The sequence below is a fragment of the Furipterus horrens genome, unplaced genomic scaffold (assembly GCF_987537825.1).
Source record: "Furipterus horrens unplaced genomic scaffold, mFurHor1.1.pri manual_scaffold_2, whole genome shotgun sequence".
NCBI lineage: Eukaryota > Metazoa > Chordata > Mammalia > Chiroptera > Furipteridae > Furipterus > Furipterus horrens.
In genome coordinates this window covers 217,960,200-217,978,450 of record NW_028327172.1, presented here as the reverse complement: position 1 = coordinate 217,978,450, position 18,251 = coordinate 217,960,200, and the positions used below count along the sequence as shown (strand labels likewise).

Here is an 18,251-nt window from a genome sequence, read left to right as displayed (position 1 = left end):
TGTGGCTCCTCGCTGTCTGCAGCCGTGAGACCCGCTCGGCTGGGCGCCCGCCCACCCGCGGGCCAGCTGCCTGTCTCCACGGAGGAGAAACTGTGGAGCCAGTGTTGGCGGCAGGCCGAGCAGGTAGGCGACGGTCACACGCGTCCCCCGGGGCAGACGCACCGTCTCAGCCCAATGCCCACCAGGTTCGCTCTGGCCGAACGAACTCAGTTGTGAAAAATGAGAAAAACAGGAAGAAAAGGTGGCAGCTAAGTTCGTGTCTAAAAGGCCGGAGAGGCGATGGAAGGAAGCGTGAAGCTGTAAATGACGGGGAGAGGCTGAGCCCCCAAACCAACTGCCGAGCCCCAACCTGCAGGAAGCTGGCAGCAGCCCCGCGGCGGGAAACGGGCTTCCTGGCCGCTGTCGGAGCACAGCCAGCCACCCTGCCCAGTCCCCGTCTCCCAGCCTCGGTTCCCCACAGCTCCCCCAGGAATGGACTGAGGACGTGATCAGCCCCGCAGAAGGTCAAAGGTTCGCTGTGCGCATTTCGCAGGAAGCATGTGTACAGCCACGACACGCAGAACACATACTGGGAAGAGCACACCCTGGTCAGGCGTTCACGGCATGGGAACATTCTGGGACTGGAACAGACTTGAACGTGTGTACCTGTGACATTTATGGGCTTCACATGCATCTGTCCTCTCACCCACAAGACGGCCGTCCTCACGCCACACACGTTCGGGACACGCTCAGGGGCTCCTGCGGCCCGAGGGGCAGACAGGGCTGCAGGAGGGAGTGTCACCTGGAGGCAAGGGCCACCTGCCTGTGGCTCCCTCCCCCCCTGCGCCGAGCCTGCCGCCGGTGATGCAACACACACGTTTTTGGACACGTTTTAGGTCATTGTGACAGAAAGGATTATAATTAACCCCATGAGCCTCTTTTTCAACCCACTGTGGTCCCGGCTAGTGGGTGGAGGCAAGAACAGTCAGGACAAAATCCAGGGTGACCTGGGACACAGGGTGACCTGAGCCGCTGGCTGTCTCTGTGTGGGGTCTGCGTGCAGGACTCTCATGGGCTCAGCAGGCCGCAGACCCCCGAGCCCTGCGATGCCAGGTCTGAGAGGCTCCGGGCTGACGGTGCTCACAGAGCAAAGCCTCTTGGCGTGAGGAGGATCTCAGGCGCCAGGAGAGCAGCGTTTGGAGCACCTCCTGTGCACGCTGCCCCGGACAGTCAGGAAGACGCTTCATTCCGCTGCACTGTGGTGCCGCAGCGTCCATTTGCCGCCCCCCGGGCGGGCTGCTGGACGGGCACCAGCAGGTTACCTCCCAAGCGTGAGTCCCCCGAGGCTGGCAGACCCTGCAGAAGCAAGTGACACCGTGGGAACACCACCACCTGCTGAGCCACCCTCCAACGGGTGCTCAGAAACAGCGCTCCAGAGCATTCCAAGTGTGGTCGCGTACACGGGCACTTGCCTGCCTGCCGCCGTTGCAGCAGCCCCGAGATGCTGATGGGCAGCCTGGGTGCCGGGGCCGGGGCGCTGCCGAGGCTGGGCGAGCCCCCTCCTCCAGCCCTGCCTGTGGCCTGGGGCCCGAGACTTTGGGACGACCCCCAGCAGGGGATCTGCAGAGGTGAAATCCTAGGAGTAAATTCAACAAAATCACCAACATGGCACAAGACTCTGGCAGTGTGCCCTTCACACGCGGACTGTTTTGTGTTAGGGGCCCTTTTCCCACTGCCCAGGGGCAGAGGCCACGTACTGAGCCTCCTCTGACGGCCACGTGCAGGGGCTGTGGGGCGGCTGCCCGTCACCAGGCCCAGCGCCTGCTCTCGGCGGACCTCACGCTGGACCCCTGCTCTGTGATGCCGACCGAGGTCAGGGGTTACCATCAGCGGGCACCAGCACAGAGGGCCGGGTGCCCCGGGCAGCGGGGCAGGGGCAGGGGGCCATCAGTCTTGCCACGGGAGCAGGCACAGTCAGGCAGCGGGTGGTGACAGCCTCGTGTGTCGAGGGGCAGAGGGCAGAGGTGTGGCTCCGCCTGAGCTAGGGGAGGGTGCCGGAGGCCACCAGCCGGACAGTGCCAGATGGCCAACTGTGGACCTGGCCCTCAGCACCGGAAGCCATTAAGGGGCTTTAGGTGGGGTGAGCGGGGTGCGACCACCTGGCCCTGGTGCTCAGGGAGCCCTGTGGAGATGTCAGTCACGCACTGGGGCCAGCAGACGGGGGGCCCACGTCTGCGATGGCGGGCACAGGTCAGCGGGTCACAGGCTGCTTGGGGGTCAGCGAACGGCAGCCCACAGGCCCACCCAGCCCCTGCTCTTCTAAGTGGCTTTGGGGGGGACACAGACATGCCCCTCTGTCCCCTGGCCCCCCGCGACAGTACCGAGTGGCCTGCGATGAACCGCTGCAGCCGTGACAGGGCTCCAGCGCATTTTACCAAGGAGGTGGGCAGTGACCCGAGTTCTCCGTCAGCTTCAAAAGGGCGGCACGTGCAGCGGCCTGACAGCGTGTGCTCAGAAACACGGAAGCACGGCTGAGAGCAGCACACGGGGCGTAACTGCCACGAGGGGAGAGTCGGACTGGGGGCGGCTGCCCCCCCCACCGCCCCCCGCCTGCCGGGCCATGCGGGCCATACCTGGGACTCTGTGACACGCCGGGGCGGCCCGGTGTCAGGCGGAGCTGCGGGGCGCCTGGGCGGGAGACACTGCCTGGGGAGAGAAGGTGCATCTGCGGCGGCCTCGGCGGGACCCCATCCACGCGGCAGGAGTGTGCACACTGCACCCCTCGGCCTTCACCTGTGAGCACCGCCCGCCAACAAGCAGCCTCGTGGGCGCTGGGGACAGGGCTGCTCATCGGCTGCGTTCGGCCGACACGGGTGCTCAGGGCCGCGGCCCCCCCGCCCCGCTGCCCGGGGTGGGCTAGGGAGGGTGGGGGCAGCGGGCCCACACAGGGGCTGAGGGGCCCTCTCCACCCATGCCCGGCCTTCCTGGGTTTGTAAGAAACCTCTGGATGCACGTGGCCCGCGGCACGCTCCAGGGACACCAGAGGGCACATTTGCAAGGACCGCTCTTCCTCTCTGCAGCCACGTTTTGGAGAGTTGAACAGGACAAAGGCAGAGTAGGAAGGGAAGACAGCACCGGGGGCCCCTCTGGCTCCTTTCCCAGCACAGAGCCTGGGCCGTGGCGGGGCACGCCCTCCCCCAGGCTGCAGGGCAATGGGCGACCCTGGGCTGGGGACCCACAGACCCTGCTGCACTGCAGGGAGTCAGCGACGCCCACCTCCCACAGGCCAGGTCAGTGCGTGTTGAGGCGACCAGGCCCCTGGGCCTCACCAACGCTGGAGACCCTGCAGCTCACAGGCTGGCTGATACGAGAGTCCAGGGTTTGCCTGAGAGGACCAGTCCCCCACAGCCTGGGCTCTGGCCGCCTCCTCTGTCTGGCATCGCTCTGCCCTAATCCCCGAGGCCAGGCTGACCCCAAGGGGCAGCCCCTGCACCCCGACACCACGAACACCAGGGCCAAACCCAGTCGGCCGTGCCTGCCACCCGCTGGCCCTGCGTGCGTGCTGCCTGTTCCCTGGGGTCGTGAGTGCTGCCGTCTCCCCTCGTGGAGGCCGTCTCCTGACCTGCCGGCCTCCCCGGCCTGACTGGACAGGTCCTGGGCATTTTGGTCTCAGGCAGAGCCATGCACGCCCGGCACCACTGGCCAGGAAGCAGCGTCTCACTCACGCTGCACAGTAACTTGTAGGATAACTGTGGTCAACAGAGACGAGGGACAGGAGTCCTCAGCAGGGTGACAGCTGCCAGGCTGCGTGGACAGTGCTCTGAAGGCCAGGTGACGCCTTCGGGCAGGGACGCCACGGGCTGGGACTGAACCATGGGGCTCACTGCTGGCGGGCGGGCGGTGTGGAGGTGGAACACCATCCAAGAACCTCCCAAGTGCTCAGAGCGTGACGGGTGGACGCCATGGTTCCTCAGCCCCACAGAGACGGGAGGCCAGAGCGAGGCCAGCGCGCAGGACGCGAGCCTCGGCCTGGGCCTCACCCGGGAGAGCAGCGCTGCTGCACGCGTCTGAGAAAGATTTCCCTCTGAAACACTTAAACAAGGAGCCTCTGACATCTGAGAGGGTGGCTCCATTGTCTAGAAGGCGGGGCCTGTGTCTCCCCGTCACACCAGGCACACGGGCTCCAGGCGTCAGAGGCCATGGCTGCTGTGCATCACCTGCCCACAGGTGGGACGCCCAGGAGCGCTCTTCAGTGGGGAAAGTGATGGCTGAAGTTCAACCCTTGGGCAGGGTGGGGCAGACGTGAGACGTCTCTCCAGGGTCTGGTTGCAGGGACTGACTTACCCATGCGCCCGTCCTGGGGGGGGCTGATCAGGGAGATCCTGGTTGGGCCGGCCGCCAGCTCGGGCTGAGGACGCAGAGAGAACACAGTGGGTGGCACTGCCGAGCGCCCTCAGGAGAGCGAGGGCCGCCCTCCGCACCTAGAACACAGCCTCTGTCAGCCGACATGCCGTCCGCCCCAGCTGGCCTGGAGCGCAGCCTGCGAGACGGAAAGTCCCCACTGGGCCCCCACTGTTGCTCCATGCCCACGGCAGCGAGTGGACCAGGGACTCACTAGGTGCCTCTAAGAATTTCAGAACAGAGAAAAAGCAAACAAAATTTGTGGCTGATGAGAGATGTTTTAAAATTCGGAGTAAATCCTGCTTTCAGTGCAAAACTATCTCCTGGAAACTGGGTGGGACGGCCAGGCGTGGTGCTGCTGTTTGCAGGGGCCGAGACCAAGCCAGCGCCCCTGGCCCTTGGACGGGAGCAGGTGCCGGGGGCAGCTCCACTCCCACAGCCCCTCTGCTGACCCTGAGTGGGACCAGGTGGGATGTGCACACGCAGGTGCCGCCCAGAGCGGGGCCTCTGCTAACACGCCCCCAGGCCTGCCCCTGGCTCCCGGCCCCAGCCGAGCCCCGGCCTTGGAGACCCAGCTGTCCTCCCTTCCCCAGGCTCCGCTCTGCGGCCGCATGCACCCTGGGATGTCCCCTCCCGACGCCCACCTGCAGCCTGCTCCCCACATGCTGCCCGTGCGCCCAGGGCTGGCCGACTCTGAGCACCTGCTGCAGCGTGGGAAACGCCAGCCGAGACGAGTGTCCACACGTGGGGAGGACAGAAGTTACGGTCAGGTTAGAATCTGGTGAGCCATCTGCTCTCATCCTGGCCTCCAACAAAAAGGGTTTGTGTTCACAGGGTCAGTTGCTGAGTCCTCTGCTTGGGGGCGAACCCAGTAATAGGTGAAGTGAAGTGAACTTAAAGACACAAGTGCCCAGGACAATGTCCGTGACCCAGAGGCAGGGACAGACCAGCTGACTGTGTGGGGACAGGGTAGATTAGGTGCCATCAGGAGCACTGGGAACAAGATGCGCCCAGACTGGGCCACAGGAGAACCCCGTTTCTGGAGCACGTTTGGGGGTTTCTGTCCAGGCTGCACTCCGGAGTTCAGAAGGGGCTGGCATGGGCTGGCCGGCCTCAGCCTGCACCTCATCTTGTGACTTAAGTTCTCCTGGAACGCAGCCATTCCCGCCGGTCTCCACGCCGTCAGGGGCGAGTTGCTGGTCCACAGTCTCAGCCACTTACTGTCGAGCCCTCGACAGACAGACACTTGCTGACACCTGGTCAGCACCTCACTTAGGGATTTAGAGCAAACTGCTCATTAAGGCTGGTCCCTCAGTGGCAGTTTCCAAGGCAAAACCCATTAACATGCGAATCAGTTCAGTAGGCCGAGGCTGTGGTCCAGCTGGGATGCCTGGTGTTGGGGGTCCCTCAAGAGCTGCTGGTAAGGCTGGCAGGTCGGGGCAGAAAGGCGTGCGTCGTGGCCACTCCCAGCTGATGAGAATGGGTGCCGTCTGACAGACACGGCGGGCAGGAGGCGCAGAGAGGAGGTGCGCGCTAGCCCAGCTGCCGAGGACCGAGCTGCCCCACCCCGGCTCTGCACAGAGCTGTGTCGCCCCCTCTTCACAGCGCCCCCACTCCCGTTTCCTTGGAGTCAGGCTCCACAGGGCACCATTGCAATGACCGCTGTCTCCCACTGAGCAGCCCCACCAGCCACAAGGCCGCGTGTGTATCTGCAGCGCTTTGCTCCTGTCGCACACCAGTCCCCGCCGCCATGGGCAAGCGTGGCTGGCGAGAACTTGCATCCCAGCGTAGCCCTGCGTCCGCTCTGCGCCCCCTTCTGGGCCACCTGTGTATGCGGCTGCACTCGGCCTGAGCGGAGACGCTGGGCTGGGCGTGGCCGCCTGCATTTTGGGCCACCTGTCCTCTGGTGTTCTCTCACGGGGCAGCTGTCCCCTCACATTTCTGACACACTCCACAGGATTCACTCAGCACCGTGCCCACCGCAGGCTCAGGCCGCCCCCACGTCCCCACAGCAGCGCGGCCAGCGCAGCCAGCCCTGCCTCCTGCGGTGGCCATGCTTGTTAGCGCTGAGAAGCACGTGACCTGAACATCAGCAGATGGGCGACACGGAAAACAGACCACTCACCTTTCTCAGCGGGGCGGGCGTGAGGTCGACCTCCATGCGCTCCACTCTGCGAACAGACGGCAAGACACGGTCACTGGGCCCGACGTGCAACAGCCGAAACGTGCACAGCACACGGGACCCTTGTCTCCGTGTCCCCACGCTCTCATGCCACTGGGCTCAGGACCTGGACCCCGTCACTGTCACCTCCCGCTTAAACTCTCTAGCAGCTCTGCTGTTGGCAAAACCCCACACAACCCCACACGGAGCTCAGAGGCCCTGTGGAGCGTTGGAGGCACGGCCACATCCTACGCTGTAGCCACCCCGTGCCCAGGTGGCTGCTCCAAGTCCCGCCTGACCCCCTGGGGCGGCAACATCTCAGCTGCTTTTGTTAGCAGGCGCTGCCTGGCCCGCCCACTGCACAGTCAGTGCTCAGTAAATGTCAGTGCCTCCATTTACCGGCCCAAAGGTTGGTAGGGAAACTTCACCTGGGCTTCCCCACAGGAGGAAAAGGCAGGGAGGGAGGAAATCAACCGCTTCATCACTTCCTGGTGGCACGCTCAGCGCCAGAGCCAGCAGGACACACGGATGGGAGAGCGTGGGCCAGGACGCCCCCAGGACCTGCTGTGCCGTGTGTGGACCCAACTCGCAGTATTTCAAGAAAAAAACTGATGGAGGAGTGGGTTGGGGTCACACTGGGGCCACCAGCAGGGTCACCCTCTCTTATCCTGTCCCTGTGCTTTTTCCCGAGCCGCCTGGATGGTCACAGGACAGTCCAGCCCAAGTCACATGACCACTCCAAAACCAGCCAGGAGGCCACAGCAACAGAGCGGCACCTGTCCAGCCTGGCCCACACCCCTGACCGGCAAGTAAGAACTGGGGGGGGGGGGGGGGGGGGGGGTAAGCTCCTGGGAGGCCTGTGCTAGGGGTTGCTCAGCATCAGAGTTGGGGGGTTTGGAGGGGTGAAGGGATAGCAGGAGACATAGGATGTTAAGGGTCTTGTAAAACTTATGAAGGTCATCCAGCGATTGCCACGAACTCCCGGTCCTGCGCTGTGGACACACATACCTTTCAGCGGTGGCGCTGCCGCCAGGGGGCAAGAGCAGGGGTCCGCGGGGTGTGGCTGAAGGAGCTGTGACAAAACACGGCGCGTTAGAGCACTTGCATGCCCTGCCACTGTCGTTTCCTCCCCTCGCAGGCGTGACGTCACGTGAAACTGGACTTTTTATTGTGCTGAAAGCTGTGTGTTGGGACGATCTCATACTAAACAGAGGGAAAAAGGTTTGAATTAAACCTTTCCCGTTTAATTAAAGCTTACTTCCAACCCACTCATTCTGACTGGAAGGGCTGGGCCGAGACCGCCACTGCAGGCCCCGCACGGTGCCCTCAGCCGCTCGCCAGCCGCGTCTCCCGGGGCGCACCTTCAGCACGCAGCCCGTGATGACGACAGCTGGTAGAGGCAGAGCCGGCACCAGTGGCACCGCTCCTTCTGCAGCCGCCCACGCTGCACGTGTGGGTGATCCCCACACGCAACGAGCTGGAGCGCAGCCCCGCGGGCTCCGTGACCTCTAGGTGACTGTGCACAGACCGGCAGACAGACCGGCGGCCTGCACTCACCTTCTGCAAGGGCCCCTCCAGCCCTTCCCCTGCCCAGGGAATCACCTTTCCTCCTTTGTCTCTTTCTGCCCGAGACTTCCCACCACACACTGACAGAAGCGCCTGGGAGACAGACGTGCCTTCTCTGCCCCCCAGTGGGGACTGAGGGCTCGGAGGTGGCGAGGGGACGCCTGGCGGGGCTCCAAGGGGACCCACCTTTGCAGCTGCTCCAGCCGCAGCACGGACTTCCTGAGGGACTCCTCCAGCCTGGAGGTCTAACAGGACACAGGACTTCAGGTTACCAGGCTGACGGTGTCAAAGGATGGAGACCCTCTAAATTCTGACTTCCTGAGTCAGAGCGTGAGTCCCACAGAAGCTGCCTGGCCCTGCGCAGCAGGGTCCTGGGGCAGATGGGGCTATGGCCGGGGCAGCAGGCCGGATAGCTCTGCAGACATGGCCATGGGGGCCGGCCTGGGCAGGGTCTCCACTCCTCTGGCCCATCCCTGTGCAGACCCATGGCAGGGCTGGCCGGGGCACATAAGGAGGGGAGATGGCAGGAGGCACCAAGCCCACAAGGCCGGGGCTCAGGGGCAGTGAACACCCAGGGAGGCGGGGGTGGGGGGAGGGCATAGGACAGACACCAGGCTTCCACACTCAAGGAGGAGGCTGCAGGACCTGTGGCTTTGAAGCCAGGCCCCTTGCCCTATTTACTCCATAACCTTCAAAGGTTCTTTTTTTAAAGACTCGTACTGAAAGCAAACAGGATGGTATGACTGAACAGAGCAGGGTTTAAGCTGCTCTAAAGGCCTGACGTCACCCCCGCCCCATAGAGGAGGAGGGCCCGGCGGGTGCATCCCGTGGGTGTGACCGGCCCCCAGGGTTGTGGCCCCGGGCAAGTGAAGCTGACCTTGTCACTAGCCCTTTGCCTCCCTCCTCAGGCAGCTGCTACAGGCTCTGCCCTCCTCCTCCTCTGAGTGTTGTCAACTGTCCCTGCAGGAGGCCTTACTGTGAATCGGCTGACGCTCCCAGGAATGGCGTCCCTGACGCTTTATTCTCCTTCGTTTAGTTTAGAAATCAAGGAAGGAGGGTGTTTGTTGGGCAAACAAGCTGGCGTTTCCAGCTCCCTGCCAGAGCTCTTCTGAGCTGCCATTCGTGAAAAGCTGCCCCGTGAGTCTGGGGGACATGGGTTAGAAGTGGGGCCCATGATAAAACCGGCCTGGGAACCCCGGCTGGCCCTGAGCAGTGACGTGGCAGACAGGCACCATGCGATGGGCTGAGGGCCCACAGATGTGCCCCCTGCCCCGGGCCTCTGCCCTGAGACTTGGCGCCAGGTCACAGGTGTGTCTGACATGAAGTCAGCAGGCTGGCGTGAGACGCAGCCAGGCCATAGGATTTACCTTTTCTCTGTAGAAGGCCAGAAGTCTCTTTCTGTGTCTTTCTTGAAATTCTGAAATCTGAGAAGTTAGCACACATCGGCAGCTGACAAGGGCACGGGGCTGCCCTGTGCGTCCCCCCAGACGCCCCTGCCCGCCCGCCCACCTGGACACAGGGTCCCTGCGCCCACACAAACCACGGGGCCGCTGTGCAGTGCTTGGAGGAACGCGACAGGCGCTCTCACGTCCGGGGAGCGAGTCCCACCGTGGGTGGTGGAAACTCGAGGGCACTGTCTCCCTCCCGTGCGATATGACCCACGGGGGCCACCCACAGTGCACCATCCCTTTGGCCACAGTGACGGGGTCACAACGGCCTCATGACCAAACAGCGCCAACCAGGAACACGGACACCGTCCTGCAGACCCGGAGGAGACAGCAAGGCCCCCGAGCACAGTGAGTGAGGCGGGCTCCCAGCTGCGCCTCCGCCGGCGCACGGGCCCATCTTCGGGAGAGTCACCACCCTGCGCTGATGCAGGGTGGGGGCCATGCTAGTTCATGCCAGGATGTTTTCAGACAAGGGAACGAGAGGGCCCCTCCGTGACAAGGATAGCGGCCTGCCCCGGCGGGCCTCCAGCGCCTCTGCAGTCGTGGCCACCTCAGAAGACACGGCTGTGGTCAGAGCGACCTCTGAGCTCCTGGCTCCTGCATCTTCCGAGGGGTCTGGAGGATTGATGGACGCAGGCAACTCCCAGGCCCAGCAGTCTGGCCCAGGGCTGGCTTTACACCCTAAAGTCACTGGGGACCCCAAAGAACTAGGTTTGTGGTTTCAGCTGTCAGTTTACTCCACTAGAAGTTAATGCTAAGATAACTTAAAATACTTATTATTTTAAAAGAACAATGAGCCCAGCATCTTGACATCAACAAGGAGCTGCAACCCCTCCTGTCCTGAGCCTTCTGGAAACCCCCTCGGCCCCCGAGACCACTGAGATGGTGTGACCCAAAGGCACGGAGAGGCTCATGTGGCAGCCAGCGCCTCCCCCTTCTCTCTCTCCACGCCTGAGATGGCAGACAGTCCCCCCCCATCAGGCCCCAGGGGGCTGTCTGAAATGCCCGTCCTTGGCAAGACTGCTGCAGACACAGGGATGCCTGTGGTTCGAGTGTTGTGGGGAAGGCCTCCCCTGGTTCACAAACATGGGCAGCTTGTGGGCCCAGGGGACATGGCCCGAGAAGGCCCCACTGAAATGCGGCAGCGAAGTCAGTCCATGTCCCTCCCTGGCTCTCGCCTCGTGCTGACACTGCATTCTGGGGCACCCGTATATCCCCCGGGGAGCCTGCAGGACGATGGGGCAGCCATGACCATGGGCACGGAGCCAGGGAGTCACCTGCCAGAGCAGGGCCAGTCCTAGTGGGCTGGCTGGCCAGGGCCTGCAGGAGGACAGCCAGGCTGAGAGTGGCCGGGCAGCAGTGCTGCCCCTCCGCTGCTGCTGGGCCTCTGCGGGAGGGGCGGGTGCCAGCTGACAGGGCGGTGCTGCTCACAGGACAGGCAGGGGATGGGCTCCTTTCCTGCGTGGGCCCCCCACGGATGTCCCGGAGGTCAGACACGCAGTGGAACTGGGAGGCTGCAGATTCACAGTCTCAGAGGTGGGGGGCAGGGAGTGAGCTGGTGCAGAAAGGGCTCCAGGGTCAAATGCTGCAGGCTGGTGACCCAGGCCCTGCCCAGACCCTGGAGACTAAGGTCTGCGGCGGACATGTGAGAATCTGCTGGGCATCCTGAGCAGCAGCACCTCGTCTCGGCAGCAGCAGCCGCCGGATGGGAACAGAGGAGCAGAGCGAACGGCATGTCACAGAGCAGACCCACGGGAACAGGAAGCGCCAGCCCACCGCTCCCGGGACCCTGGGGCCAGCTCTCCAGGGCTTGAGGCCAGGGGCCCAGCTCACAGGACGGGCGGCGCACGCCCACGCTCACCTGAGCAATCTCCCTGGAGTACTTCTTGCACAGACAGTCTATGCCCATGAACAGCGCCTGGATGCCTGAGTCTGTCTGGAAGAGAGAGTGTGGCTGTCCCGTGTGCCACCCGGGTTGTCTGCAGGGACATGAGGGACCAGCCCTCCTCCCCAGCTCTGAGAGGCACTAGGGGTGCCCGTGTCTCCTGGCTGCGGGGCTGTGGGGTGAGGCAGTGCTACCGCCTCGAAGGACAGAAAGGCAGAGCCCTCGGGGCCACCTGTGCCCACCTGTCAGGCAAGAGCCACGCCTGCTTGGAAGAGGTCTCCGGAGGCAGAGGAGCCAGAGTGAAAGCCCAGCCCGAGGGAACACCCACCAGAGGGCGGGGGTGCTGACAAGCCTGCAGCAGCAGTCAGCACAGGAGCCCTTTCAGAAGCAACAGGAGGCGCTCGAGGACAAGCAGGTTACCAGTGGCAGCCGCCCCCGTAAACCCTATGCAGACATGCCCCGCTCCTCCGCCCCCCGCCCCTGGACCCACACCAGGCCCACAGCAACAGCCCTCCCAGGACACAGACCCTGCAGAGCTGCCCAGAACCAGGCACGGGACGGCGACAAACACAGCCAGGCCCTGGAGAGGGACCAGCAGACCCAGAAGAGCAGCAGAGCCCGTGCCCCTTCCCAGCCTGGTCCTTGCTTCGTAGGCATGACCACAGGGACCTGAGCCCATCCATTTAACCTGCTCCTGCTCTCCAAACTGCCCTGAAGCCACAGTCAACTAGGCTTAGGGAGGAACTGGAAAATGTCCCTTGAAGGCAGCACCCAGACAGGCTCTGGGGAACAGGCAGGGGCTACAGCAGGCCTGGCCTTCAGATGGCGGGTCAGGTGAAGAGGCTCCAGAATCCACCTCCGGACTTCGGAGGAGGAACACACGGAGGGCACCGGACAGCGGGGTCCCTGGACTGACCACTGCAGGTCTCAGGCAGCGTGGGCCACGGACGGGGGCCAGGGGCGCAGTTCCCTGCAAGCCCTGCTCCACGCCAGCTCCACCTGCCACCTGGCCCCTCGCCGCATAGCTTACAGCCTGCTCCCCGCGTAACAGAAGCAGAAATGGGGCCTCCCAGGGGGCCTGGGTGATCCAGATCACAGGAAGCAGGAGAGTGCCTCCAACAGAGCGTGGCCAGCCTGGTGGAGAGCAGATGTTCCGCATGGGTTATTACCCATAAACACACCCAGAACAGGATGAGCAGCTCCACATGCAGAATGGAAGCGGTCAGAAATGCTGTCACTGATGAACTAAGAGCCACAGCCTCTATGAGGAGAGTAAGTGATTCCGTACATGAGAGACCCGGGTGGACAGAGACCCCGGGTGGGACTGGGAGCAGGTGGAGCGGAACGGCCAAGAGCCTCCAACCAGCAGCCGAGTCCCCAGGTCGGCTGAGGAGCCACCCGCAGCTCAGCAGGGCACTTAACTAGCACGACAGCCCAACTGTGAAGAACCAGAGATAAGCAGGGAGTGATGTTACCCAAGCCACAGAAAACGCTTGGTTCCAACAGAGAATTCTAACCCCAGTGAAAACAGGCACCACAATGCAGGCAGACAGAGGCCCCTTGGAGGACAGTCATCAGGAGGCCTCACTCAAGGATGAGACAAAAGGAACTCCCCTGGGGCGGAAAGTGACCCTCAGGGGTGGCAGGGAGACTGGGAACAGGAGAAAAGCCAGAGGAAAGGGGACTGTGGGAACCCCGGCAGGCGGGCGCCGTCAGTGGGTTCTCACGTCTGTTCAGAGGGAATGAGACACAATCACCACACAGGAACTGAGGCGGGAGGGGAAGGGAGATACAGGCTCGGAGGCTGGCGCTGCCAGGAGAATCTAAGCCCCAGGGGACGTCAGAAGGCCACGTGCTGAGTCCCTGGGGCCACACACAACACGGTTCCCTGAGCTGAATGCTGCCCGTGCTCAGGTCACGCGCAATTCTCTGCACTTCTCATTTGTGCATTTTCTGCATTATCCTTCAACAGACTTTAGTAAAAATAACTCAAATCCCCAAACATCTCCAAATCAATCAATATACATGTGGGTTGCAGGAGTCATTGAGAAGAAACCTGAAATTATCCTGAAGTGAAGATGGTGAAGACATGCTGCAGGTGAGGAGGGGCGCGGAGGGGAGTCACGGCGCCAGTGTTAGAAAGAAAGGGCAGAAACCTACCCTAAGCACCCATCTTACAGAGCAAACTGAACCTCAGGAAAGAAAAGACCAAGTGCAAAGGAGAGCTCACAAAACAGAGAACAAGTATAAAATAAACAGAGCCAAAAGTTAGTTCTTTGGAAGTACGAATAAAAGTCAGCAGACACTAGCCCTGGCTGCTGTGGCTCAGTGGGCTGCGTGTTGTCCCACAAGAGTTAAGGTTGCCGGTTTGATTCCTGCTCAGGGCACAGGCCTGGGTTGTGGGCCAGGTCCTCGTCTGGAGGCGCATGAGAGGCAACTGATCGATGTTTCTCTTGCACTTCGAGGGTTCTCTCCTTCTTTCTCCCTCCCTTACCCTCTCTCTAAAAATAAATACATAAAATATTTTAAAACCTTTTTTAAAAAGTCAATAAATGCTTGACAAGACTGTTCAGGAAAAAAAGAGAAGACATAATAACCTCTATTACAATGAAAGACAAACATCAGTACATATCTTATCAACACTAAAGATAATGCAGACTGGAACTACTAATGACCAGATGTTTGAAAAGTCAGATGAAGTGCACCAATCCTGAGAAAAATACAACTCACTTAAGTTGACCCAAGAAGAATTAAGAACACTGAATAGTCACATTTCCACTAAGGAAATTAAATCCCCAGTTAGAAGCCTTCCCACCAAAACCCTTCCAACTCCAGATAACTCTACGACATGATGAATAACCTCAGTCTTCGAGAGGAGGGAAGGGACAGAGCTGCATCTGCTTCCACGAGGCCCACAACCCCCCGAAGACAAGGACCACAGCCACGCGGCACTCACCTGAGTACGCACTAGGCTGCCTCACACTGGGTGGGATTTATTCTTGGAGGCTAGTGTGGGTTTAAAATTCTAAAATAAATTCCACTCACCACACTAACAAAGTAAAGTAGAAAATCAAACGATAATCTCAACAGTGACAGAAAAGCCATTTGATAAAATTCAACACCGTTCATGATAAAAAGCCTTTAGCAGAAAACCTGCGGCGCACATAATATTTCACGGACACACTGCCACCAACACTGAGATCCGGGGAGACAAAGCCGCCCGCTGCCGCCACTGTCCCTGCTCCACACGGCACCGGAGTCCAGGCCAGCACAGGCGAGAGCGGTGCGTGAGGATAGAAACAAACGTTCAGAGATGACGTGACTCTGCAGTCTCGAGAAACCCACGGCGAAGCCAACAGAATCACCACATGAATTTAGCAAGGTCACTGCTCGTAAGTTCAGATGAAAATCCATGGCGTTTCTCACACCAGCAACAGGCACTTAGGAGATGAAGTAAAAGAACCGCCTACAGCAGTGCCCACATTGTCACTTGGAGTAACCACAGAAACGTCATTCCTGAGACCAGGGGAGGGACAGCCTTGTGAATACAGGTGTGAGCCGGTTCCCAGAGTTGGGACAACAGTCAACCATGGCAGCATGAGGACAGGTGGGAGGACACAGCAGACATGAGGCCCATGTAAACCAGTGTCCTTGGGCTTCCGCCCTTGGCCATCTTGATTGGGCTGGCCTTTGCTGTCCAGGAGAGACTTCTGTCCCCACTCCAGCCCCTGATGCTGCTTCCTGGGGTTTCTTCCTTGTCTGTGGCTCCCCACGGCCCCCGGTCAAGTGGGCGTGAGGAAGTGTGCCCTGCTCACGCCAGACGTTCACAGGTATCATCCCCATGCAGAAGTAACTGGCTGCTCACCCCGTGGGCACTTCCCCTCACTGCAGCCATCCCGTCTGTGTCTGCGCAGAGCCAGCCAGTCCTGGCCTAGGTGCATCCCTCTGCCTGCACGGCGCCTGCACCAGAGGCTCGTCCAGTCCCCAAGGGCTCCCGTCACAACTGCCCTGTTCCCTTGCCATCCACCGCCTGACTAGTAAGGCGGTGTGACATTTTGTAATGACACAGATCAACGAAGACATGTGTATCACATGGTGGCTCCACCATGGAGCAAAAGGAGCGGGGTGCGTGCAGAAGTGGTGGAGGGGCCCTTCCCACGCAGGACCTGGGAAATCAGCTTAGCCTGTCACAAGTTGCTTTGCTTCAATGAAAGAAAACCACTCAGAACAGAAGCTGCCAGGGGTGCCGCGTTTAGCAAGGGTCAGTGTTGTTTTGTGAAACTCTCATGAACGTGCACACACACAGAGGTGCACATACACAGACGTGCACACACAGACGTGTGCACACTGCCCGGTTGTTGGAGAAGCCACTGCCACACAGAACCAGGGCCAGGCTCCAGGTGCAGCGGCAGGCCAGAGAGCTGGCCTGGGGCCAGGTGTCCACCAGAAGCCCAGCCACAGAGCTGTGGGCAGGACAGGCCTCAGCTTTGCTCCTAGAAAGCTGGGACCCATGACCCATGTTAAAGCAGGTTTCTCTGGCTGCAGGTAGTGCTTGCCTTCCCACCCTAGAAATTTATGCTATAGAAGTATTCTTACAAGTATGCAGAGGTATCCTTTAAAATTGTTCACCATAAGATTGTTTGAGATAGTATAAAACTGAAAAAAACAAAAAAAGCCCCCAAATTTACCAGCTGGAAATAGTGAAAGGCCATGCAGTCATCTTTAAAGATTGTGGGTGTGCCTGAAACATGTCAACACAGAAAACACTGTTTTTGTGAGAAGAGAAATCAAGGTAGCCAGACAGAGCAGGTGCCCTACTCCTGGCCATTGTCTTTGGGAAACAGCACGGGGGGGCGGGGGGGGGGGCCTTCCACAGCCACCGCTGTGACCTTCTGTATTGTGTGCATAATGGGTAACTTTGTTTTATACTTGTAACCAGAAAAAGCAATTGTTATAGATTAAAACATCAGATCAAATACACATCTTGGAGCCTAAGTGTAATGAGAACAATAATTTGTAACCAAATTTAAACCAAGCAAGTTAAACTGCTGTACTTTCTAGAAAGAACAAAAGGCATTCTTTAAAGTTATAGCAATAGTAATCCATTTTAAACCAACTTTCTTCCACCCCTCTTAACTAGATAGGGCCCCTATGCAAAACTGAACTCTAGCACCCTCTTAAGAAGCTTGTACTGTACTGAAGAAACTTATTCGACTGTTTCATTTTCAGGAACAGCAGACTTTCAGGCAGGCCAATCTACAGTTAAGAGAGCTGAATGAGGAATTCAAAACCAAGTTCTAATTGTACTTAGATTACTCAGGAACCCTGTGAGCTCTTCCAGTTAACATAACAAAATGAACGAAAATTTTAGACATCACAAGTGACCAAAAATTGAACCTCGAATTTAAAGGAAATGCTGTGATCAATATTCAGATACTACAGATTTCAACTTACATGTTTTGAAAGTAAAACTGTACAACAAGGAACTTTACAAATCAAGCATTCATCCTTTTTACCTACAAAAGAAAAGCAGATGTTACATTACTGGGAGGAGCACTTTTAAATATGTATAAGCACAGACTTTAAATTATAACATGCCTTCAAAAAATACACAGGATTATAGCACCTTCAAACGGGCGGAGACTGCGGGATCGGGTCAGACGACACTCCTTTCTTTCCGCTTTGCAAATACGCCCCCAAACGGGGCCACAAATCGGTAATGCTGACACTTGCCTATCCCGGATATTTCTTACAACCAGATTTTATACCAGTATCTTAATTTGTAAATAGCGCCTCCCACCCCACCCAACGGATAAAATCGGTTTTGCTCCCCGCCCTCGGCCGGGCTTCAGCAACGGCAGGGCAGCCCACGCGCGGCTCCGGCCCCGTTTGTTGGCAGTGCCGCCCGCACCGCAGGGGACCCTCGGGATGAAGGCCCACGTGGCGCGCCTGCTGGCAGCCCTTCCAGGCTCTGCCCCAACGCCCGGGGCCCAAGCACCTGCTGCCCCACGCCCCCCTCGGGATTCCAGCTCCAGCGGCACGAGGCCGGCGCCCCCAGCAGCCCGCACTCCTCGCCTGCACGCGGGGCCCGCGCGCAGGTGTCACCGGGCTCCGGGGCCCCAGCTCCGCACCCGCTCCCCTGCCAGCCTCACTTCTTCACCCAACGCGCCGCAGCCCCGCGCCTCCTGCCCCCCGGTCCGCACGCAGACAGACCCGGGCCAGCCACCGCCCAGCCAGGTGGGTCCCGCGGGCGCGCGCCACGCCTCCCGGGTGTCCCCCGTTCCTTCCGCAGGGCTCCTACAGGCCGAGCGGAGAGGAGCCCAGGCACGGCCGGCCTCAGCGCTCCCGCTCGTCCCCCTTCTCGCGGCCCCGCCGCCCAGCGCACCTCTGCTCAGGCAGTCCTCGCAGTACACGTGGCCGCAGCTGGTCAGGCTGAAGCGCGTCGTCCGGGAGGGCGGCTGGAAACAGCGATTACAGAGCACCCAGCCGGCCATGCCTCGCGCCCGCCGCCGCCGCCGCCGCCGCCGCCGCCGCCGCCGCGACGCCCACGTGACCGCCGTGCGAGGCCGCGACCGCGCCCCCTGGCGTTGGCACCCGCCACCCCCATGAGCGGAACCACGCCTGCGCGCTTGGGGGCAGCGGCGACGCCGCGGCTGCGCACATTGTCGCGCGCAGCCCGCGCCTGCGCAACAGGAGGCGGGCCGCTCCCGCCAAAACGTCGCCCGGACGGTGCCTGCGGGCGAATGCGAGCCGTGAGTGCGCGGTGTCCCCGCGCGCGGCTTCGGCTGTACGTCTGAGAGGCGGAACACGC

At 60.6% G+C, this 18,251-nt stretch overlaps 1 protein-coding gene across 1 annotated transcript; it reads right to left on the bottom strand.

Moving 5' to 3' along the window:
• Positions 1-2,084: 2,084 nt before the first annotated feature.
• RNF212 (ring finger protein 212) lies at positions 2,085-17,934 on the bottom strand. Its single transcript, XM_090267403.1, has 11 exons — positions 17,826-17,934; positions 16,895-16,956; positions 11,417-11,491; positions 9,475-9,531; positions 8,294-8,352; positions 7,692-7,744; positions 7,550-7,613; positions 6,506-6,551; positions 4,324-4,387; positions 2,613-2,685; positions 2,085-2,211 (listed from the first exon to the last, which is right to left on the bottom strand). Exons 1-11 carry the CDS (start codon positions 17,932-17,934, stop codon positions 2,085-2,087), a joined length of 789 nt encoding a protein of 262 aa, XP_090123529.1.
• Positions 17,935-18,251: the final 317 nt, after the last annotated feature.